Source organism: Panthera onca, chromosome B4 (genome assembly GCF_046562875.1).
Source record: "Panthera onca isolate mPanOnc1 chromosome B4, mPanOnc1 haplotype 2, whole genome shotgun sequence".
Lineage (NCBI taxonomy): Eukaryota > Metazoa > Chordata > Mammalia > Carnivora > Felidae > Panthera > Panthera onca.
The window spans coordinates 80,140,795-80,165,414 of record NC_138345.1 but is presented as its reverse complement, the minus strand read 5'-3'; the positions used below and the strand labels follow the sequence as shown (position 1 = coordinate 80,165,414).

The 24,620-nt window shown below is 56.0% G+C and overlaps 1 protein-coding gene across 5 annotated transcripts; it reads left to right on the top strand.

Annotated features, from left to right (window-relative positions):
• Nucleotides 1-3,134: 3,134 nt before the first annotated feature.
• Nucleotides 3,135-24,355, top strand: ZNF385A (zinc finger protein 385A). Of its 5 annotated transcripts, none has more exons than XM_060657389.3 (8): nucleotides 3,135-3,425; nucleotides 10,082-10,218; nucleotides 17,994-18,104; nucleotides 19,717-19,879; nucleotides 21,760-22,002; nucleotides 22,353-22,522; nucleotides 22,745-22,840; nucleotides 22,988-24,355. In XM_060657389.3, exons 1-8 carry the CDS (start codon nucleotides 3,416-3,418, stop codon nucleotides 23,216-23,218), a joined length of 1,161 nt encoding a protein of 386 aa, XP_060513372.1. In that variant the 5' UTR covers nucleotides 3,135-3,415; the 3' UTR covers nucleotides 23,219-24,355. The 5 variants fall into 5 exon arrangements, with proteins under 5 accessions (XP_060513372.1, XP_060513373.1, XP_060513374.1 ...); XM_060657390.2 differs by lacking the exon at nucleotides 3,135-3,425 and adding an exon at nucleotides 8,875-8,983; XM_060657391.3 differs by lacking the exon at nucleotides 3,135-3,425 and adding an exon at nucleotides 9,771-9,789.
• The last annotated feature ends 265 nt before the right edge of the window (nucleotides 24,356-24,620 follow it).

Here is a 24,620-nt window from a genome sequence, read left to right as displayed (position 1 = left end):
TGGAGGACGATGGTCCAGAATGCTCACCTGGGCTTCCCTAAATCAGAATAATGAAATGGCTTGAGAGAAAAAGCCACAAAACTAGATCAGAAGAAAGCCAGTGAGGTTTTTGTTTTGTTTTGTTTTGCTTTCACTGCTTATTGTATACTGGTAGGTAGAGAGGGTGTTAAATAGTTTGCATACCTTATCTCATTTCGTTTCTCTATCCATAATCCTGTGAAGTGGGTACAATTAACCCCATTTACATGAGGGAAAATTGAGGTCCAGAGAGGTTATATAACTTTCCCAAGGTCACCCAGTGAGTGCGAGAGCATAGTCGAATTTAGCCTTGTCTGACTGTGAAAGCCCTCATTCTTAACCAACATGGTTTAGGTCTTTGAAGAGAAATCAAAGTAAGGGAGCCCCTCGGGGTCCTCTGTCTTTTCAAGGCCTGTCCTAATGTGCCACAAGAGGAAGGAGAGGGGTGAAGAAATTCTAATGGATTATCGGAGGCAGATGTCCATGTCATGCTAGACCAGAATTCAGCCACCAGAGGGCAGCATAGCCACAAATTTGTGGGAGTTTGGGGGATGGAGAGTGCGTGAAGTCCATCTCGTTCTCTTTCCCCATCGCCGGGGTTATTCTTTTTAACTTAAGCTCCTGCCTAGCAGTGCCTACGTCACCTTAAAAATATCTCTCCTGGGAGACCAAGGCTGCTGCACACTCTAATCCGTGACTTCTTGATAATTCTGTACCCTAGAACTTCTTCCCAGAACCCATAAATGAAGAGGGACTGATAAGGAGGAAGAGACCTAGTGAGGCCAAGAGCTACCCAGTATTTCCAAGGATTGCAGCTGAAGCATAACAAGACACTGGGAATTCTCAAGGAAGGAAATCTCATACTCCCCTTCTTGGCGGAGGGCTGGGATTGGCATCATCCAAATTCCAGGGGGCAGATCTGAGATTTCTTACACCATCAGCAGGAGGAAATGAGGAGGGGAAGTGAACTGTGACCACTCAGCTGGGTCATGGGTGTGTCTGTGTAGTGCCTGTACCTTTGAGTCTCAGAGAGTGACAAGGTCTCTCGTGAGGGTGCACAACGTAAGGAAGGAATTCCTTGGGCTCAGAAATGCCGCAGTTGTAATCTAGCACCAGGCTTTCTGCCCCTGAACTGTAATTCTCAGGCTCTGGTCTGTTTCCCTTCCAAAGCTCCCAGCCCTTCCAGAGAATGTCTGCCCCTCATCCTGAGACTTGAGTGATCCAGAGGGACATGAGGGTAGGGGGCTAGGAGGCCTGAGCCCTATCCTTATCTGTTTGTGTGTCGATGGAAAGGAGGCCCTGGGAAGGGAACAGCAGCTGGGGGTACAGGGAGGGGGAGGGGACTCAGGAGAGGCAGCTGGCAGGCGGGAAGCTGATCTGGGGGTCTCAAGTTTCTTGACATCAATTAGAGCAACCAGCCTGGGCTCATTAGTAGCCCGGGGTGCAGGGCTCATCAATAATGAATTCACCCTGCACACTGCCCCCACCCCCAGCTGCCTGCAAGGTCACCCCGCCCTCCAGCCAGCTGCCTCACCTTGGTAAGCTAAGCAACCCCTCTTCTGAGAGGTCTCTTCTGTGACCTCCCTAACTCAGAGTCCCTGGAGACAGCGTGGGATGGTGGACAAATCAGAGGGCAAAGGGGTCTGTATCACCAATCAACCACACCTGATGCTGACTCTTTTTTTCTGAGTTCACCAAGGAGGAGAAAGAATGGGAAGAGAAAAGGAAAGGTGTGAGGGGTGGGGTGGGGGGAGGCTAGATAACAGGGCCTGGGGAGAAGCAGGCTTTGTGACACTAGAGTTGAACAACATGGTGGCAGGTTGGAGCTGGAGTAACAAGACCTCCTCTGATTGGCTCAGAGACCCTACATTCTCCCCCAAGGCCACAGTTGGGCAGCAAGGCCACGGTCCCCTGACATCTCTGGGCCTCTGGATCAGAACAAGACCAAGGCATTGGAATCCCCAGCATTCTCTTGCCCTTGAGCTGGAACATCTTTCTGTCAAACCAGATCAGTGGGGTAAAGGCAAGAGACTGCTGAAGCTCAGAATCAGGAATTTGAAGTTCTCGTACCTTAATTAGCCATCTAGTCCCAACTCCCCTGCTGAACCCAGGAATGCCAGTCCCCAGTCCCCTTCCCTGACTGTTCCAAGACTCCAGTCTCAACACCCTTCTACCAACCTCTTCCTCCCTGCCTCCACCCTCCTTATATCCCAAGCGTTCTACTTCCCAGTTACACCTCCTTTCCCTCTGGCGCGGGGGCTGGCCTGAAGCTGGCCGTGTGGCATTCTGGGAAGTCCTCCTGCCGCCCTCCCTCTAGGGGCAGGTACAGACAGGTCCAGGCTGTGGCAGCTGCATCTTCTCCAGACACTTCACAGACTCCCAGACTCCAGCCTCATGCTGGGGTCCCAGTTGCCCACCTCTAATCGAGTCCCCTGATGGTCCTTAAAATACATCCAGTGTCCTGTACTCCCCCCCCCCCCCACTCCCCAGCCCATACATTCGTCCCTATTCTCCATCCTCCCCTCCACCTCACCACACACACTAGTCCTCTACAATCCACACTCACCTTGGTGAATGCCCTGGGTTCAGACCCTGATGCCTGATGGGTGCTCCCATCCCCACCCCAATTCAGGTCCTCTCTACAGGGTTGAGCCTCAATTCTGGATCCTCTATCATCTTCTGATTGCCCTAATAAATCATCTCAGTGGCAAGCTTCTTTTTCCACCTCTTTGCATTGATTGCAACTCTCTTCATGCAGACCTTCCCTGAGGACCTAGGCATTTGAACCCCAGCCAGAGATCAACCTGGGACCCATCTTCAGCCCCACATTTCATCCCTGAAACCCAGCCCCCAGGCATCCTGCTCCAAAGTCAAAGAAACAAAGGACCTTAACATTCTCTGCACTCCCCCCACCCCGACCCTGCCCAGCCTGTCACTCCGGAGAGGACCCAGGTGTCACACCCATCCCAGGCTCCATCCCTCCCCAGAGGACTGAGGCATCCCCCACCCTATATCAGCCCACGACCAGACTTCCTGCCCTCAGACTCAGCCCTTCCCGGGAACCCAGGCATCTTAGTTCCCAGCTTCCTCCATCACCTCACACCGTCTTGTAGATGTCTTGTTCCCCCGGCCCTGGCTGCAGTGACACGGTAAATCCAGGAGACCCAGGGGCAGCCAGTAGGAGAGGAAGGGGCGAGGAACCGTCAAGACGCCCCCTCATGGAGCCCAGGGTGCCCGGGTTCCCCCTCCTCCCGTCTTCACCTGCTGCGGGCTCCGCCCCCGCTCCGCCTGGGCCGGCCTCTGCTCCTCCCCCGACTCCTCCCCCTGTACCCCCAGCCCGGCCAGAACGGCCCCCGGGACAGAGCGACGCGGAACCCCGGGCGCCTGGGTCCCCAGCATGATCCTCGGTGAGTGGGCTCTGCGGCTCTGGGCTCCGGGCTCCTGGGTCCCTCTCAGTAGGTCACCCCCCCAACCTCCCGGCACCGCGGTGACTGCGGCCGCCCGTCAGCGACCGGTTCCCCCTCCCCCTTCATCTGGCTCCACATCTGGGGGTCCCCTCTTCCCCTCTTCCCCACGCTGCCGTCTCTCCGGGTAATTTAGGGAGTGGTGAAGGAGAGAGCAGAGCCGAGTGAGACCCCCGCCCCATAATGAGGATATTGCGTATTCATGAGGCTCATGAATATTATATGACGGTCTACGAGAGGCTGGGGGAGAGGGCTGGTCCTGGCCTAGTGGAGTTGAGGGAAAGGTTCTGACCCGTCCCCGCACACACTCTCCCTCCCCCACCCTTAGCTCAGACACTCCGACATCCTTCTGGGCCCAGGATAAGAGGGAAAGGAGGAAGTGGGGGGCGGGCGGGGAGAAGATGGTGGGTGTAGCTTCGAGGTGTGTGTGGTGGGAGGTGGGAACCTGAGGGCTGGAGATAAGGGGGCTGGGTAGAAGCAGGGGTGGGAAACTGTCCTTCCCGGGGCCCCTGCGGCTCGGATCCTGTCTCCGCAGCCATCCTGCCCCAACACGCCGGGACCTGCCCCGCTCTCTCCTTGCTCTGGCTGCCTGGGCCCTTCCTTCCCAGCTTCCTTCTTCTTCCTTCTTCCCCCACCCCCACCCCTGCCTTGGGCCAGGGGCGCCAGGAGACAAGGGGCAATGGAGAGAGCAAGGATGGGGGAGGGGAGCCCCCGCGGGACTCTGACAACCCTTCAGCCACAGCCACCCCATCCTCATGACCTACATCGTGAGGGAGCCCCTGGGTGGGGGAGGAGAGGGACTAGCTGTGCGTCTGGACTCCTCCTCAGCTCCAGGGGCTCCAGGCCCCTGCCTCCACAATACTAGGCCGGCCTGCTGTGTCCTCTGACCTCTGACCTCTGCCCTGGTTGGGCCGGTTCCTGGGCCCTGTTTATGGTGGGAGATGCCCCCCCACAACCGGGCCCAGACACCTGTGGTCTCCCTGCCTCCCAATGGAAGGCTTGCCCGGCCTCTGCTGGGTCCCTCTGCAATTTGCTCTTTGGCGTCCCTTCTTTCGTCTGATCCCTGTTGACTTCCCACTAGTGGTCTTTCTCCCCTTCTGCCCTCCTTCCTCTCTCTCTTTCTCTCCTCCTCCTGTACCTCCTCACTCCTTCACCATGTTATGTCTGCCCGTTCCACCTAACACTCCACTATACCTCTTCAGTGAATGAGGGAACAGAGGCGTGAATGACTGGTGCCTGCCTCCTTCCCATGAGTATCTCCAGCAAAGAAGAGACTCCCCACCCAACTATGAAGACTATCCCCAGCCTAAAGTGACCCTCACCATCACATCTGGGACTCAGGTCCCCAAAGCACAGGCCCCACATTCTTCCAACGTGTGCAATCCCTGCATGTTGGCCCCACCCTGGACGCAGGCTCCACCCTGGGCACGGGCCCCAGAGGGAGCATCGTGCTTTTCCAGAATAAACCAGTGTGAGCCACACTTCCCCTGGTCAGTGGGCTCTAAAGACGACCTCCGAGACCTGCTCAAGCCTGACCAAGACCCCACCACAGGAAAAATGCCTGGGTCTGCCAACTGAACCCCCACCACATCTGCCTGATGTGGGACAGGACACTGTAGTTAACTCCCTCCTTGTGCCCACCTACAGAGGGGCGGGAAGCCTGCTGGCCCACACGCGCACGTTAGCCCTCTGTGAGGAAAGGAGAGAGGGAGAAAACTGCCAGCCAGGGCTCAGGCCTTGCCCACCCCCCTCCCCCCACCCCCTGCCCAGGGCCATGCCATTGTAGGCTTTCAAATACTAAGGCCCATTGAGTCCATGTACGTGGTGACCCTGACCAGCAGGTGGGGCCCGGCCTACCTGCTTAAGATCTACACTGTGGGCCCAGGTTTAAGCAGATGGTGGTTCTGGGCTCCGTTCCTTGTTCTGGGCCTTTCTTACTGTCCTCTCCAACTGGGTCCCATGGGGAGAGGGGGCATTGAAGAAGGCCCTGTCCTGTCAGGTTGGGAAGATTTCCCAGGGATCTTCCCTCTCTTCCCTTCCTGGCCACCTCCTCCCTTTAGGCCCCGCCCCCGCCTACATCCACCCTGGGGTTATTAAGGATGATGTTTTAAGTAGTTGTTCATAATCATCCCCTTGTTCCTTTAATCTTTGACTTCAAAGCCTTTCCAGCCCTCAACCTGCCTCCTGTCCAGATGAGGGAAATCAAGGCAGAAAGGAACAGAAACATGGGATTTGGTCAAGAACCCAGGACGCAGGAGTTCAAGGCTCTCCCCTCATTCCCCAGTTTCAGGCACTGCTGGGGAGGAAGAGGCCAAAAGGCCTGAAGAGAAAAAGAGATAGATTAGAGATGAGATCCCGGTCCAGTCTCCAATCCAGCTCCTCCCTTGGCTCCAGAGTCTAATTCCCCCATCTTAACCCAGTGCTGATCCAGGCTTTTCACCACCTGGGGTTAAGGCCCTAATACAACTTGCAACCCTAACGCCAACCATATATCTCATCTCACTCTCATCCTGGCCCAACCTCCAAGACCAGCACTAGCCCACAGCCCTACCCTAACACCTCTCCTGGCTCCTGTTCTTACCAGACAGGACCCCTCCCTGAGCTAGCTCAAGGCAGACACTCCCATTCTTTACTACAAGGGCTCGAGGCCCCAGACCTGACCTAAGACAGCCAAGGGGCTGAGACTCTGACCTGGCCAAAATTTCTGGGAAAGGGAGGAAGAAAAAGACCAGACTTCAGTGGGATGGAAGGAGTTGGATGTGGCTTGGTTGTGGCTCGGTGTGAGCGGGATCAAAGGGCCTAGGGCTAGGTAGGACCTAGAAAGAGCCAGATGGACATCCATCCAAGGGTCTGAGAGTTCATCCCCTCTAAAGTGCATTGGGAACTGTCTTTAATAAAGCATTTGGCAATTCCCCCACAGAGCTGGGTGGGGCTCTATCTGCTGGAGGTAATTACTCTAATGAGCTTCCCTCTGGAGTGGCCAGCCCCAGCCAGGCCCCAACTCCTCCCTGCCCTGCCTGACTTGTGTGCCATGCAAGAACACGTGCATGCATGTGTACACACACACACGCACGCACGCCAGTTCGATCTCCTACCCCCTCCAAACCTGCCCGAAGACCTCACCTAGTCGGATGTCAGAAGCCCTGGATTTCCTGCTTCCCCAGACCTTACTATGTACCTGCCTTTCCCTCCAATACCCCATCCCTAGTCTACCTACAAAAGTGTAGTGCTTGAAAACCCTGTCTCTGGAGCCAGACAGACAGGTTCACATCCCTCACTAGCTGTGTGACCTTGGTCAAGTAATTCCCCCTCTCAAAGCTGATTGTCCTCATTGATAAGATGAGGACTCGTTCATTTAACAAACATTTATTTAGCTCCCTTTGTGGCATGCCAGCAATTTACATAGATTCAATCCTCTCCACAACTCCTTGAGGCAGTACTATTGTTCTCATTTGCCAAATGAGCTAGTTCCCCAGCTTCTGAGCAGTGGAGACAACCTCAGGGAGACGGTGTATGTCCAGTGACTGACACGTAAAGAGCCTTCAAAAAGTGGCAACTATTATGGAGCGCCCGGGTGGCTCAGTCGGGTAAGCGTCCGACTTTGGCTCAGGTCATAATCTCGCGGTTCGTGGGCTCTGTGCTGACAGCTCAGAGCCTGGAACCTGCTTCGAATTCTGTGTCTCCCTCTCTCTCTGCCCCTCCCCCGCTCACGCTCTGTCTCTCTCTGTCTCTCAAAAATAAACGTTAAAAAAACAAGTGGCAACTATTAGTATTCTCAGAAAAAGGGAGAGGGGACTGAGGCTTGGGCTTACCTGAAACGAGAGAGCTCTGCTTCTGCCCACTCGGCCCGTGAGCTGCCATTCTGCCCCTCTCCTCGTCTCATAGCTCAGTAGACCCAAAAATGGGGAGACACACGAATGTCCAGTTACCCACCTTGCTTCCTTGCCTCACTCCATCCTCCCTCCCCCTTCCCCCCCACCCCTTTCCCTCCTGGGTTCTTGTCCTGGAGGAGAGGAGTTGCTGGCCATAGGGCACTGAATCACTGCTGTTTGTTTTCCTCCAACCCCAGGAAGATGCAGGGACCTTCCTCTCCTTGAACAAGATGGAAGTCTGTGCTGGGACCTCCATCCCTTCTGAGTGACACTAGAGTCCTCGGGGGTTATGTAGCAGTGAAAGAATTTGCAGCAGATTTTGATTTAGCTCCCAGCTCTGATACTTACAGGCTATGTGACATGAGCCAAAGTTTTTAACTCCTCTGAGCCTCAGTTTCCTCGCACGTCAAGTGGGAAAAATAGTATCAGCTACCCCCATAGAATCATAGCTGCCTCAGAGATTAAATGTGATAATACTCAGAACTCATTACCTGGCACATAGTGGCTCCACAATACATATTTTCTTCTATTCCCTTTTCCAGAACTCATCTGTCTCTTCTGAGATGGGGGCTTGAGGGATGGGGGCTTAAGAGAATCTAGAGCTGGGAAAAGGGTCAAGGAGCTGGGCTGCTCTGGGGCGGGGCAAGTGCCAGCCCCAAACCAGCTGCTAGGGGTGGGTGCTGGGTGCCGGGGACTCTGGGAGCGCTCAGGTTTCTCTCACCATTCCTGATGCTGCCCGGGGCTCGTTAAGGCTGCCCTGGTCTGGTGTGCCAGGCTTGGGGTGGAGGGGGGGGTGTTGTGCATGGGGGGAGGAGTCTTGAGGGGACAGACCAGGAAGGGGAGGTGGTCAAACTGCCCCTCAAACCATCTGTCCCTCTCTTCTCTCTCCCTTTCTTGCTCTCTGCTCTCTGTCGGTCTTTCCACCCTGGGGTCTAGCTCTGTGTCCAGCTTTTCTGCAGTCTCTTTTTTTCTCTCTCATTTCACTGTCTTCCATCTCTCCATTGTTCACTATTCTTTTCTCTGTCAGTATCTCTGTCCCTTTTCTCAATCACTTACTCCGGCTTCTGTCATTTTTTCCCCATTCTCTCTCACTCACTTTTGTCTGTCTCTTCTCTCTCTCTCTCTCTCTCTCTCTCTCTCTCTCTGCTCTCCCCCTACCCCATCTTAACTCTGAGATGGCAGAGGAGGGAATGGACACAGGGTGTACAGACCTCCAGCTGCCCAAGAGCCAAAGCCAAGCATCCTGCCCTTTCCTTCAAACCCTTAGCCCTCTAGAGCCCAAGCTCCCAGCAGCCTTGACCTCAGGGACCCTGGCCACCCACCCTGGCAGAAGAGCCAGACCCCTCCAGACCTTTCTGGACCAGCTCCCTGCCCCCAGCTGTGCCTGAGCCCTCCCCACCCCCTCCCTCTCGCCTCCGATTCCCTAATCCCTGCTCCCCCGCCCTCCCCTCTGCCCCACTTTTCCAGGACTCTGATTGGCTGATTCTACTGACTGGACTTGGGGGGGAGGGGGCTGGCAAGGGAGGGGGCTGGGGGCAGAACCAAGGGAAGGGGACGCTGTCAGGCCCAGGCCCCTGGGGGGCCGGGGCCAGGCCACTGCCTGGGGGCAGCAGGCACCAGAAACTGAAGGTATGCAAAGGGGCAGTCTCTGTGGAGGGAGCAGGGAAGGATCCTGGGGTACCCTCTGCCCCAGTAAGGTCAAGGGAGGACGGGGCCAAACTTGCAGCCTCCTGGCTTTGCCTTTGTTCCTGGGAACCCCTGTTGCTGGCAGGGGGTTGTTAGAGCAGGGAAGGGCAGCCAGGATTCCCTGACTGGTGGACAGCGAGGTCACAGAAGGGAGCTGGGCTAGCGGAAGCCCAGAGGGGTCCTCAGGGCCTTTGGCCTCCTCCCACTGGAGCCTGGCAAGGTTCCTCCCATGGCTCTGAGGGGAGGAGAAAAAGTTTCAGGGGAGGGTGGGTAGTGGAGTGGCTGGCCTGGACTTTCATTTCCCCTTGGGGTCAGACCCAGGCATTCCCCTTCCAGAGGCCCGGGTGGCGGTTCCTCCTGCGGTGCTGGAGCTGAACACTCTCAGGGAGACAAGGGGGCTTGGGGGGAGACAGGAAGGTTGGGAGAAGGGGCTCTGAGAATGGGCCCAGGCAGTCCACTTCCCAGGGCAAACGCCACTCACTTATCACCTACCCCCAGAGATGTCAACAATTAACTAAGAACAGCCAGGACAGATCACAGCTCTTTGGGCAGCCCGAGAGACTCAGCGGCCCTCCTCCAAATCGAGACCTCAACATTCCCCTCTGGGCAGTGGGAGGAATCACCCACCTGACCCTGTCCCCCCTGGGGTGAGACCTCGCCTTTGGGATTCCTTGGGGAAAAACAAAACCAGAAGAAGGGAGTGGCCAGAGCCATGGGGCTCCCTGAGTCCTGCTGATCCAGCAGAGAAGGTCTGTCCTCTTCCTGGGTTTGTAAAATGCCTAAAGGTCTTGGGGGAGGGAGGCTGGAGAAGGGGGAAGTGAAAAACACCCAGAAGGGAAGGGCTGGTGTGCACTCTCCCCTGGGCCCACAGGGCACCGTGCTCCATTGCTCCGGAGCTAGCAAGCAGGGGAAGTGTGTGTGCGCATGGGGGTCACACTTCTGAGTGTGGGGGCCCCAGCCGGGGAGTGGGACAGACAGGTTTGGGTGGGGCTCCTAAGCTTCAATCTTCCTGCCCCACGTAATGTTTTCTCTGCCCTTCAGGCAGCCTGAGCCGGGCAGGGCCCCTCCCTCTGCTTCGGCAGCCCCCCATCATGCAGCCCCCACTGGACCTCAAGCAGATCCTGCCCTTCCCACTGGAGCCAGCCCCCACCCTGGGCCTCTTCGGCAACTACAACACTGTGAGTAGCAGCCTGCCTGCCCACCCTACCCTCCTGAGACCCCAGCTCCTTCCTTCACTCTGACTCACCCCTCCCTGATTCTCCTATCTACTTCCTTATCTTTCCTTAGGACCCCATCTCCCCGGACTTCTAGTCTCTAGTCAGTTACAAGCGTTGTTGGCTATCTGGTATACTATTAGCAGCAATAACAATAATAGCTCCCATTTGCTGAGCCAGACCCTGTGCTACATGTTTTATATGAATCATCTCACTGAGTCCACCATCTAGAGAAGCAGTGAGACCCAGATGGGTGATAGTGATTACAGGGAGGTGGGAGGGGTGACAGGTGCCGAATCCAGAAGGAAGGGATAAGCAGGGTCACAAGCCTGCCTGTTTGTAAATTCTAGCTCTCTGGAACCCACAGTTGGGTGGGGAGGATCAGTGGGGTAGGGCTTAGAGGCCTGGAAAAGTTGTCTGGATTTAATACAGTATGAAATAGGGAGCCATTATCCATTGTTAAGCAGCAAAATGACTTTGTCAGAGCAGTGTTTGAGGAAGGTGATTGGGACAGCTGGATGAAAGGGAGCAGAGGTTGGAGGAGGCTGTCCCACCAAGGTGGGCCTGAAGGGCAGCCTGGAAGGCCACACCGGGCCAGTGGTAGTGGCAGTGTGAGTATATAGGAAGAGGGAAGGGCAAGGGGTTTGTTTCCAAGGAAATATTCCTAGGCCATGGTGACCAACTGATATTTGGGGATAGGGGAGAAGAGAGAGGATGAGTCAAGACTGACTCCAAGATTCAAACGTCTGTGGCTAGGAGGGAGAAGTCACCTCGACAGAGGCAGGGGTTTATTTTATTTATTTATTTTTTTTTTTAAATTTTTTTTTTTTTTAACGTTTATTTATTTTTGAGACAGAGAGAGACAAAGCATGAACAGGGGAGGGTCAGAGAGAGGGAGACACAGAATCTGAAACAGGCTCCAGGCTCTGAGCTGTCAGCACAGAGCCCGACGCCGGGCTCGAACTCACGGACCGCGAGATCATGACCCGAGCTGAAGTCGGCCGCTTAACCGACTGAGCCACCCAGGCGCCCCAACAGAGGCAGGGGTTTAGAGGAAGAAGCTGGTCTGGGGTGAAGCTGTGAAGCTCACTTTAGGACATGGTGAGTTGGTGAACCAGTGGGACATTGAGCCAAAAACGTCCAGCAGACAGTTGGAATTTGGGTCCTAGAAAGTGGGCTAGAGCTAAAGGTTCAGGGGAAGTCGGCTTTAGTCCACGCAAATAACCCACCATCAAACCATATTCAGCTGCAAAACGTCCACTGAGTATCAACCATGCAGCAGGCACTGCCATAGATGTTTCTATACCTGATCTCATTTCTCTTCACCTCAACCCAACAAAGTAGACGTTGTTATTCCTGTTTTGCTCGGGAGGGATTAGTAATTTATCTACGTTGACATAGTATGTGCCTAAGGTATGATTTGAACCCGTAGCAACTGATTCCAAATGGAGTTCTCTTTATACCACAGCTGCTTCCTCCAAACTCCTCCCAAAGAATCCAAACCAACATCTGCACTACATTCTGAAGTTTACAAAGTACCCTTCATATCTTAGTCTTTATAGCAACCCTATAGGGTAGCTATTGTTTAATCCATTTTACAGATGAGAAAATGGAATACTGACTATAATAAGCAAGGCACTGTTTTAGATAAAATAGAGACGTGAAGGTAAACACAATACGGTTCAATTTTAAGAGTTTGTGGGTTTTTGTTTTTGTTTTTTTTTAATGTTTACTTTTGAGAGAGAGAGAGAGAGCACAAGCAGAGGAGGGGCAGAGACAGAGAGGAATAGAGGATCCCAAGTGGGCTCCGTGCTCACAGCTGGAGAGCCCGATGCGGGGCTCAAATTTACGAACCCGCGAGATCATGAGCTGAGCTGAAACCAAGAATCCGATGCTTAACCGACTGAGCCCCCCGGGCACTGCTGATACGGTCCAGTCTGGAAGGAGCTTCTATTCAGGGGAGAAATACAGAAATGTATGCAGCAATCTAGAACGCAAAACAGAGGCAGAGTTATAAATATTGTGACAGAGAAACCAATGATGGTTCAAGTGAACAAAAAAATTTTTTGAGCACCTACTATGTGCTGGGCACTGTACCAGGTGTCAGGGACACAGGACTCAGCCTGTGCCCCTGGGGAGCTCATGTTTAGTAGGAAAGATAACAAGTTAACAGTTACCCTGTAGGGTGAAAAGAGCTGCGTCAGAGGCATTTAGCTTGTATGGGAGTCCAGAGGGGTGTCAGGAAAGACTTGCTGAATGAGGTGGTGCCTAAGGGACCAACCAGAGCTGAGCAGGAAAAGGAGAACAGAGGAAAAAGGGATTCAACCCGGAGCAGGTGACATAGGATTTGGGCTTTGAAGAATTATTCGTAGGATTTTAAAAGGGGCCTTAGAGAACATTCCAGACTGAAGCAAATAGCATGAATAAGAGCTAGAAAAGAGCACTTGAGGGGGTCCAATTGATTCAGTTCGACTGGAGCAGAAGGTGCTGGGAATACTTCCCCCATCTACACACCTCATTGACGCTTGCCCTTAGGTCTCTCATCATTTCCCCCATTTTGTAGATGAGGAAACACAGACCTAGAGAGGTTAAGTGACTTGCCCAAGGTCACAAAGCCATGCAATTCGCATGGGTAGTTCAGGGTTTCTCACTCCCCCAGGGTTCATGGCTCGACTGCCTCTGGTGAGGACTAGCTATTTAAAGCCATGAGCCCTGATAAGCCCGGAGAGTGCGGCAGGGTGTTGAGCAGCACCAGCTCTGGCATCTGACTGGCAGGATTTGAATTGACATTCCGAGAGCACTGGCTGTGTGACCTTAGGCAAATGGCTTCACTACTCTAAACCCGAATTTTACCAGATAGTAATAGTACCGACTCACAAGGCTGTTGCGAGAATCGTATTACATAATCAGAATAGCTAGCACAAAGTGGATGTCTGGTGTTGGCGGCTATGATTATTATTATGTCATCGCTATTATTTTTATTTAAGAGAGGACCAGAGACAGAAAGGCCAAGACTCAGCCTTTTGGAATAAGCAGAATTAGGTAGTAGGAATAGGAGGAGGCTCCAGCAAAGGATGTGGGGGAGCCACTGGAGGGGGGTAGGGACGCAGCCTGGTGCCTGTAGAGTTGGAGAAGCCAAGGGAGAGAGTGTGGCGGGCTGCATCAATAGTGTCAAATTCTGCAGGGGAGTGAGGACTGCAGAAAAGCTGCAGACAGACCTTTGGCAGTACTGTGCAGCAGTTAAGTACATGGCTTTGGAGTCAGGCTGCCCAGGTTTAAATTCAAATCCCAGTTCAGCCACTTACTAGCTTATGACCTTGGGCAAATTATTTAACCTCTCTAAACCTCAGTTCCCTCGTCTATAAAATGAAGATAATAATAGTACTTATTCTGAATAGTGGTTGTGAAGATTAAATTAGATAATCCATGCAAAGAGCTCAGTACAGAGTCTGGCACATTCCAAGGGCTCAGTCAACATTAGGTGGTGGTGGTGGTGGTGGTGGTGGTGGTGGTATTATTCATGGCTAATGGATTCTGGACTAATACAATACCTCCAGATCTCTCTCCTACTGGGGCAGTTCCTACCCCTTAGACCCTTCCCTGTATTATGCTTTCCTCTGCCCTTGGACGTCTCTCATTGTCTCCCAAAGACAGCCTCTCTCTACACTCAGTCCGCTGCTTCACTCATCTCTCTGTCCTAGACGGAATGGGAGAGGGTGAGAACCAGAGATGATAGAGCGGGAATCCTAAGACCTATTCGGAGAGGATGAGGAGGTGTCTGGGGGAGGGAGCGGTTCTGCCCTCCTGACCCTGAGCCCCCAGTGCTGCTCCTACTTGACCGCCAGAGGGCAGCAAGTGCACGAAACATAAGCTCTTTGGGAACCTAGCTGTCCAGCAGGTGGCGGGCGAGGGGAGGAGATAGGAAGAAGAGGTTAGGGACGTTGTCCCCAGTATGAGGTCGCTTCTGCTCTGGGCGCCTCCCAGCTCCACCTTTCAGAGGAATCACTGAGAGAGCAGTGCCTGACACCTAGGTACCTGGGCTCGATTTCCCATCCCTAGTAAGGGAAGTGACATGTAAAAAGGGCACAGGGGCCGTGTGCAGAGGGAACACGGGTCTGGGGGCTCGGAAAAGGGGTTGTCAACAAGGGAGCGAGGGCCAGGGTGGAAGGGATGGAAGAAAGGAGAAATGTCCGAGCTAGAGAAATAGAGCCGTCCATTAGGATTGGTGGGGACAAGGGACCCAGCAAGGATCCTCAGTGGAGGAAGCCGAGGTCACCTGGTCAATGCCCGATCGCCGGACCGAGCAGCCCCTCACCAGGACAAGGTCTACCACCCTGGAACGAGTATCCGGATACGGACACCCTCTCCTCTCCTCTTTTCACCCTAGCCCCCCTTCCTCCTGCTCAGGCTCCCTAGCCCCGCCCCCGTCCGCGGCCCGCCCTCGGCCCCGCCTCCGGGGCGGGCTCCGGTCCCGGCCGGCACCGCCTCCCCTTCTCGGGCCGGCCCGGCCGCACAGCCCCGAGCCACCCGGGCAACGAGCGCCGCGTCCCCGGCCTGCCCGGCCCGGCCAGGCTCGGGTGCCCCGCCCGGGTCCGCCACCCCGGGCCATGGAGTCGCGGCCCCCGGGGTCCCGCAGGGTAAGCCACCCGGCCCCTCCTCTCTCCCTGGCTCCTGCCGCTGCCGCAGCGCCCCCCCACCCTATCCCCGCCCGCCCCTGGCGGGCGGGCTACCTCTCCTTTCGCCCGGTCCTCGGGTTATTTGGCCCATCCCCCATAACTGGCGCGGTCCCTGCCAATCTCTGGATCCCAGCTGGCACCCCCAGACTACTGCCACCATACTGGATACCCCCACCTCTGCTTCTCAGATCCTTGGAGTCCCCCAAATCTTCAGACTTCCCATCAGGTCTTACATGTACCCTCAAATTACCACGCCGCCTAGATCCTTCTTATCCCATCCCGGCATCTTTCCTTTTCCCAGCATCCCTCCCCCACCAGCTTCCACCTGCTCTTTAGACACCCCCTAGCTCACTCTCTTTCCTATTTCAATCCTTCCTGTCCCTCTGGTCTTCCCATCCCCGAGATTGCACCCTCCTTCTCTTTTCACCTTTATTTGGGGGTGGGGGGGAGGATGGGGAAGTGGGGTGGTCAAACATGGGGCAGCGGTTTCCATCAGATAAAGGGCAATGGAAGGAAATATAATCATGGCCCCCTCTCCTGTTCCTGATCTGGTTTCCTCCCTTCCCTCCCCCTTGCCCTTCCTGATTCATTTTGCCCCAGCTTTAGGGAGCGATTCCCCTTCATGTCTGCTGTTGTGGAGGGCAGGTGGGAGAGGAATGTTTTGTGGCCCTTTCCAGGCAGTGTCTAGGCCAAAATCCCAGGGTAGGGGCTCTGGAGTGGGATGGGCTGTGGGAGATGTTGGCCTCCACCCCTCCCCAGAGAGCCCTCATCTAGGTCACCAGGGCCTCTTGACCTTGGCCTGGAGCGGCACTTCAGTGGCTCACGTTCCACCTGCACAGGGATTGGGCCCAGGAGCCCTCACCTTCAGCCTGGTGTCTCCTCAGTTCCTGGAGGAGAGGGTGGGAAGGACCCATGGCGCACTGGGTTGATACCCTCTTTCTCACCACTCCCCAACCCCTGGTTGGTGTTTATGGACTTAAACCTGAGGAGGGGTGTATGCAAGAGAAAAGGCTTTCACTCTGGAAGAGGGACCCAGGTGGGGCAGGGACCATTCTCCTGGGATGTATGTAGGCATGGTCAGCCCACAGGTCGTCCTCAGGGCACTGTGGGAAGCAGGCTGGGGTGATGGGTGGGGCAGAGACAGAACCCTGGCCTCCGCTGTCCCCTCTCCATCCCACTCCTCTCTCCCTAGTGCTGTCATCGACTTAGGTTTCCTGGCCTAGATTGGGTTTCTGTTTGGGCTGAATTCCATTCCCCACCCAGCATATGAGGAAGTCCAGGGGCTGAGGAGAACTCTGGGGCAGGGGGAGGGGGGTGTCTCTGCATAGGGAGGACTGACACCTGGAGACTGGGAGCTGAGAGCAGGCATCTGTCTCCCCTTTCTGATTAAAGCCTGTCTCCAACTTGGTCTGTCTTTATTTCTGCCAAACACATCATACATTCACACAGATAAACACACAGCTGAAGATTGCACAACCTGACCATTCATGGCATCGGCAAAGCCCCCGACACAGAAATGTTGATACATAAATGATGTGCACACAGCACATGACACTCCTTCACACTCCACCCATGCACAGATTGATCACAGCCTGCCCAGACACCCGCAGTCACACCCCTTCTTCCCCTGTTTGGCTTTTCTTTGAATAGGACCTGGGCTTCCAGGAGGTGAAAAGTGAGCTACTGAAAGGGGCTGCTTCCAGCCAAGGGCAGGCCAAGAGATGGACACTTGTCAGCCAGACGAGTCATCTGAACTTGGTCATGGCTCCCACCTCTACGTCTACCAAATGAGGCAGCCCATGTCACACGGGTGCTAAAGCCCCCTTCCAATCAGCCAGTGAGACTACTGGGGAGAGCCAGGATCTGTGGACTTTCCAGATTCCAGCCACCTTCTTCTCCCTGCTTCACATGCCCGTCTCTCACCAGTGTCTTACTGGGAACCATGAAGACCTGAGCATAGGGGAGGGCCGCAGCTGAGGAGCTAAGGACCCCTCAGGTCCCAGAAACTATTTTTCACTTGATCCTTCCACCGGGAAGACCAGGCTTCAGTTCTAATTTCGTTCTGTTTTTATGAGAGGTCCCAGCCATCACCCAATCCTGTTCAGCCTCGGGTGCATTCCAGTCTCGCCTCTCCCTGGCTGCCTAGGGGGCCAGAAGGGAGGAGGACTGTGCAGGGAGGCAGTTTTCATGCCTCTAGGCCCCTGGCTTCATCCCTTGATAGCTGAAGGCCTCAGAAACTCCCATCCTCTCCCTTCCTCATGTGAACTCTTGGCAGGAGACTGCAAAGACATCTGCTGACCCAGGGTGGGGGCAAGACTGTTCCTAATCACGCCCAGCCCCACAGCTCTGCCCCAGAAGCCCTGTGATCAAGGGAGGAAGAGTTCAGAAGATCTCTCCACTGCCTCAGGCCAGCCCAGCTTCTTAGGTTCTGCCCCCCCCCACCAACCCCCATTATTCACTACAGCCATGTACTCTCTCCTGAGTTCTTTTACTCCCTTAAGACCTGCTGCCTTAAAGAGATCTAGGGAGTATATTAGGGCAACCTGGGGCCCAGAGATGGGAAGCTGGGAATGTCTGTCTCCTGGGACCAGAAGCTTGGCTTGGTAGACATCTTGCCCCGGAGTGGGTCCAAAGAGTTCAGAGGCCTCAGCTGAAGGCCATAGGATCTAGGGTGCTTTGGGACTTCCCATCAGTGGGCCTTTGGTGGGTTGGCCGAGCTGTACATCAAAAAGACCAAGTTGGATCTTCATGGTATGATGAACTGAGACAGCAGCCCAAGTTCAAGTACCAGTTTTGCTATTAACTGGTCGTGTGACCTTGGGCCAACCACTTCTATTCTGTCAGATGGGGGCACTGGGCCAGTTGGTCTCTCAAGGCCCTTCTAGTAGGGTGAGGATTGGGCTTGGAGGGGATCAGGGGACTGAGGCTCAGAACCCTCAGGCAAACTGAGGGATAGGGACGAGGCTCTGAGCCCTTTGGTTCAACCCAGCTGCAACCAATGTGGGGGATGATGGACATAAGCTTGTGCTGGGGTTCCTGGCTCACCCCAGCCTGCCTCCGCAGATGGACCCTGTGCAGAAGGCTGTGCTCTCCCACACTTTTGGGGGACCCTTGCTCAAGACCAAGCGGCCCATCATTTCCTGTAATGTCTGTCAGATCCGCTTCAATTCGCAGGTAAGAAGCCTTGCTGCTCGAAATGGGTGGGGCAGCAGTAGCCTGGAGATCTCGGGAGAGCAGAGGGCAGAGGAGCTCGGGCGGGGGGCAGAGATAAAGGGGATATCGGGAAGAGCAGGGAATGGGGACACTGTAGGAGGGGCAGGGGCGGATGGAAGGCACTTGAGAGGGACAAGCGGTGGCTGTAATTTCAATGTGAAGTCGGCCAGTCCTCTCAGGTTGACCCTTCCCTCCCTTGGGGACTGAGGCATCCCTGGCTCAGAATTTCCTAGAACACAGGTGGCCATCATGTCTGGGTGCAAGAGTGGCCTCTGGCCCACTGGTCCTTGGGCACTGGGCTGAGTTAGGTCATTGACTCCCCTGCAGAGCCTGTGCCCTCCGGGGCCTCTGCTAAACTCCTCCCCTGGTCCACCCACTTCACTCTAACCTGGCTTCCTCCTCTGTCTGTCCTTTCCCGTGGGGGACTTTCCATGGAGAGAAGCCACCCAAAACGCAGAACCTAGGTGTCCGGCCTCCCAGCTGTCCTGTCCTCCTTGTGAGGCTCCCTCGGGACTTCTGTGTGGGTCTAGAGGAGACTTTGTGGGGTGCAGGTTCTGAGAGCTTTTGGAGAAAAACAGTAGAGCCTCATTCTGCTGAGTAGGGGGAAATAAAGCACGTTCTGTTTCTCTACCCAGTCCACACACGCGCGCGTGCACACACCCACCATGCTGCCAGGCTCTGCACACCACTGCCTCACCCCTGGGGTATCAATTTTCTTTCCCTACCTATCCATACTTTTTATTTCTACTCTATCCCTGTCTGGGTGACCTTGTGGCTCCAGAACTGTATGTCCTAGGCAGGAGGTGCACGTGGGGGTGGGGGTGGAACCAGGACCAACCCAGCTTTAGGCCTCTCGGTTACCTCAACCCCAGGCATCCCCTCTCCCAACCCTGGCTCCACTCCCTGGTGGAGGGTGGAGGACTAGAGGGGCAGGGGGCCAATAGTAGGCAGCCCTCCACTTCCCTCCCCCACCAAGTGGCTCTGTTTTGACAGCTGTCTCTGCTGCTGTCTCTATCTCCAGAGCTGGGCTTGGGGCCAGGGTCCTCCAGGGTGTCCACAGAGGCTTCAGGAAAAATGAGAACCAGGGGGAGTAGTCAGGGTAGGGCCCAGGCCTCAGGGCTCTTGGGACTCTTCGCCCGAGTGTAGAAGCAGTCCAGACTGGATCCAGAGGCCGGGAGACACGACACACGCATAGAAGGCCAGGGGGCCAAGAGACTGCTAGCTGGCTGGATTGCTGGTCCCCTCCCATTTAGAATTCTATTATAGGTTGGGGTAACCCTCCCTCACCCAGAACTAGGTGAGAAGCCTGAGTCAGCAGCCAGGCCCTGGGTGTGGTGGTAGGGTGGAGTCTGGGCTAGGTGAGGATCCAGGTTCCCAGCGACTCAAGGTTGAGAAGCTAGTCTGAACCCCAGGAAAAACCAGGGCTCCTCGGCATGGCTTTACATCCTACTGGTATAGTAAGAGATTCACTGCAGCCTCCTGAGACCACCCCGAGGACCTGAAGGAACTCTGTGGGGAGCATGGTCGGATGAAAGGTGATCTCAGATTCTCTTTTTTTCTTTCATCCCTAAAGAGCCAGGCTGAGGCACACTACAAGGGTAATCGCCACGCCCGAAGAGTCAAAGGCATCGAGGCTGCCAAGACCCGAGGCAGGGAGCCTGGCGTCCGGGAACCTGGAGACCCAGCTCCCCCAGGCAGCACCCCCCCAAATGGGGATGGCGTAGCCCCCCGTCCAGGTGTGTCTGAATACCCCGACATTGTTCAACTGCTCTCGTCTCTGTTCTTTGCCCGCTTCCCAGAATTCTCTGCTTTCATCTCTCTCTTCCTCAACCCCCACCCCCCACCCCTACCCAAGGTGAGTCCTGGAGCCAAACACAGTGATACAAAATTTCCATCCTGTCACCCGTACTCCCGCCCCAGCTCCTCTCAACAGAGTCCCCACTGTCTGTCCTCCCCACCACCCAGTGACTCAGAGAGGGGCTAGGGTGAGGCCACCTGGCAAACTTCCTCAAGAAAAAGGGAACCATCAAATCTAGGGAGAGGCCTCTTCATCTTGGGGAGAGGGACAGGGAGGGAATCAGGATATCTAAGGGCCTGCCCACTGGGCTTCCCCTTGGGGAGACTGAGAGCTCAGGACACTCAAGCAACACCCCGGATGATCTTGGTTGATCTTTTGACCTCTCTGGCCCAGTCTGCGTCCTGGGAGTGAGACCTTAAGATCTTGGAGATCTTTCCCAGGTTTACAAAAAGCAACTCTGAGACTTTCTCCCTCATGGCTGGTGGCCATCTTCAGTCCTACTCCCAGCCAAGAAATTGGAAGGAAGGAATATCAAGACAGGAGGATATGAGCCCCCCTCATGCTGGGATTGCCACATCAGATATCAGTCATGATCAACTCCAGAAAGACTGAACATCCCCATTTCCTCCTTATCCTTGCCTGTCCTTTCTGCCCCACCCCAAATAGAATGAGAACCAGGCATCCACATCAGCAGCTTGGGAACCAGGATCCCACTGTCAACGTGCGCGCACACACACACACACACACACACACACATCCCTCAGGGATGCACAGATAGGACAGGCAGGTGAGCTGAGTTCTAATTGTGCTCTGGCTGCTCTTAGCCTGGTCACCTTTTTTTAACTTGGCAACATCTCTGCAAAACGGGGATGACGCTGATAGTGGTGGTGGTAGATAACATTTCATGTTCTGGGTGCTTTATGCATATTACCTCATTTAGTTAGTTCCGACAGGATATCTCTAAGGAGATAATGATACCTGCCCTACTTTTGTAAACGACGAAGCCCTGTCCAGTTTGAGACGTGGGTGTGCTATCTGGATCGGAATGGAGGTCAAGGATGTCAAACGAGTAAGAGAAATAAAGGGAAAGATCACAGGATGGACAAGCAAAGGGACACGTGCAGGGGTCAGGAGGTCCCTTTCTGCCAGTGCCCCACCCCCACTGCCTGCGGTCTCACAACCCGGAAACTGGATCGGCTGCTGGAGCAAGAATGGGAGTGCTAGAGTTTCCCCTGTACAGAGGCCAGAACCCAGCGCTGAGGCCTGGGGCCTGTGCATCTTTAATCAAGCCATGAATTATAGAGCAGCCTGCATCCCTGTTCCCTCTCCAGTTCTGCTGTTTCTGTTTCCCTTTTGCCGTGTCTGCGACTGTCTCTCTCGACCTCTCCTCACGCTGCCTCTGCCCCTTCCTAGAGCTCTCTGGCATGCCTCCCTGGGGACTGGGCAGGACTCTGGGAAGGGGCTGGCCAGGCAGGAAGCCCAGGCTGGCTGGCAGGCCACTGAGGGGTGAATCCTTGTTCCATGCCTCTCCCCAGGGCTAGGCTGGCTGCCAGCTTCAACCTGAAGGGGAAGCCACTGCGGCTGGACCCCTCAACCATTCCCAGCTTCCCGAGAATGGGCCAGGCGCTAGAGACTCACACCCAGCCTGCAGCAGCTAGACCACATCTGGCTCGGGCCCAGGGCATGAGAGCATGCATGTTGTCACAGGGTGGGGACTCCTGGGCCCTTGCCCTCCAGGAAATGGGGGTGGGTTTCCTCCACATAAAGAATCTCCAAAAACCATCTGAGGTGACCCCTATGTTTCTCCCCCAACAACAGTCTCCATGGAGAATGGACTGGGTCCAGCCCCAGGATCCCCAGAGAAACAGCCTGGCTCCCCATCCCCTCCCAGCATTCCGGAGACTGGTCAGGGTACAACCAAGGGCGAAGGGGGCACTCCAGCCCCAGCTTCCCTGCCTGGAGGCAGCAAGGAAGAGGAGGAAAAGGCCAAGCGGCTGCTCTACTGTGCCCTGTGCAAGGTGGCAGTGAACTCCCTGTCCCAGCTTGAGGCTCATAACAAAGGTAAGGACTCTCCCACCCCGACCCCTATTCCCCTATCCTCAGCCCACTCCTCCTCCCCACCTCTAACGCCCCTGGCTTCCAACATCCGGGCCCCTCCAAGACTTACCAGCCTATCTCCCTCCCTAATCATCTCCCACTTACTTCTTCAGTTCCCCCTCTGCTTAACTCCTCGACCTGTGACTCTCCCCTGACCTACCTTGTGTTTGGGGGTGTCCCAAGGGGATTGGAACCCCCCCCCCCCCACACTTGATGCTTCCCCCTATTTTAATTGGGAAGGTGGGTATTTGCTGCCGAGGAGGCCTGGAGAAGTTTTCCTCCACCCCTTACCTTCTGCCCTCTGCGGGCCCCAGGTACTAAGCACAAGACAATTCTGGAGGCCAGAAGTGGGCTGGGCCCCATCAAAGCTTACCCTCGTCTGGGGCCCCCCACTCCTGGGGAACCAGAGGCCCCTGCCCAGGACCGAACCTTCCACTGTGAGATCTGCAATGTCAAGGTCAACTCGGAGGTCCAACTGAAACAGGTGGGTCCAAGGCCTTTCCTGGGAATTCTAGGGAGCTCTACTCACAAACAGGGAGCTTGGGTGAGGGCGCTTCTCTCAGGTCCTTTCCTTGGGACCACAGAAGGGGCGGGGCCAGGTGTTTTGGGTGTGCCTACCGGCTCGTCGGTTACTCCTTTCCGGGTGGCTCACAGCCCCTTACCCACTGCCCCTCCCTACCCACCCACCCCCACCCCCACCCCGCAGCACATTTCCAGCCGGCGGCACCGAGACGGCGTGGCCGGGAAGCCCAACCCGCTGCTGAGCCGTCACAAGAAACCTAGAGGCGCGGGGGAGCTGGCGGTGAGGCCTGGGCGCTGGAGAATTCGGCAATTGGGGGACCGGAGCTGGGAGGAGAAGGGGACGCGGGCCGGCACGGGGAGGGGTGGGGTTTGCGGGCCGCAGAATGACTCCTCGGTCTCCCTTTCCCCGCCCCTCTCCCCGCTGCAGGGCACTCTGACTTTCTCCAAGGAGCTGCCCAAGTCCCTGGCGGGAGGCCTGCTACCCAGCCCCCTAGCGGTGGCTGCGGTGATGGCAGCGGCAGCAGGCTCCCCGCTGTCCCTGCGCCCGGCCCCAGCCGCACCTCTTCTCCAGGGACCGCCGATCACCCACCCCCTGCTCCACCCGGCACCCGGGCCCATCCGAACTGCGCACGGACCCATCCTCTTCTCCCCCTACTGACCTGAACCCCGAACCCCCTCCCATTCAACACCTCCCCCCCCACCTCCAGCCGGGACCCAGGCCTCCGGGCTCCAAGCCTGCCCCTACTCCCGGCACTCCCTGAATGATCTCTCTCTCTCCTTCCCCCCCACCCCGAGGTACGGGGTTCCAGGAAAGGGGAGGGGTAGCGGGGGAGGGGGGCTTCAGAAGGGGGGGAACACCCCAGATCTCAGGGAACCCCGCCCCCTGCCCTTCCCTCTCCCCTAGAAAAGGGGGGGCCGTCTCACCCCCGAGCCCCCTTGGAGACACCCCCCCTCCCAAAAGCCATGTCCATTCAGCCCTTCCCCCCCAAACCTAGCACAAAACGGGGTTCACAAGCCATGGTCGGAGTCCGGGGGGCAGAAATGGATTTTTCTTGGCAATAAGCGGACTCTGGGACTCCGGCCCCTGCCCCCAAACTGAAGCGCTTCCGTGAACACCCCCATCCTCCGCAGGGGGGAGGGGAGCAGGCGGGATCCTGGGTCCCTCAGAAGCACTTTGGTTTTACCGCCTGCAACCTCACTGTGCCCGCCCCGCACCATGCCCCAGCCCCAGGTCTAGCTGGGCCCATCATAGGGGGCAGCACTTGGGGGCATCTCTGGCACTTGGGTGGGACCAAGTAGATGCCCCTACAGACCCTTCCCTCACCTTCTTCCTCCCCAGTCTGGATTCCATTCTTTTCACCAGCACCCATCGCCCAAGGGGTACCGAGGGGGGCAAGGGGTGTCCAGTCCGAGCCCACCCCCGCCTCGCCTTCCGCAAAACTGTGAGCAAAAAGCAATAGAAGCCTCGCCCCCGCCCCTCCCCTTTCCGCAGGATTCGCTGAGTCTGTAGCCTTCCCCGTCCCAGCTCCTAGACCTCATGGCTGTCCCTCCCACCAGACACCTCCACTGCACAACTCGGGCGGGGGCGTGACCTCCCTCCCCCCACCCCACCCCCTCTGTGGTTTCCGTATCGTCAGCCCTTCTAGCAGCCGACACGGGAGAGGGACGGGCCCCCACTGGCCTTCCCGTCCCCATCAACTCTTTCTGCTTGACAATGTAGCAACCCCGGCCCCCCACCCACGTCTTCCCTTTTCCTTCTCCCCGACAATAAAGTCTGGATTCGTTGCCCTCCGTCCCCCAGACTCAGACTCTCAATCTTTGCCCGCCGATATGGGAGCTATTCAACCGGAGATCTGTCTGCATGGTGAAGGGTAAGGGTACACGGGAAAGGGGGCCTGAAGGAGGGGTCCGGAAAGACGGGGGTGGGAGAAGGCAAGATCCAAAGCCTGTGCAAGGCGAGCAGAGGCTCCCAATATCACTCATCCCCACTCCCGCCCAGATCTAATGTAAACTTGGGCCCTGGGGAATCATTTCCAGTCCAGGTCTCAAGACTGTAGCCG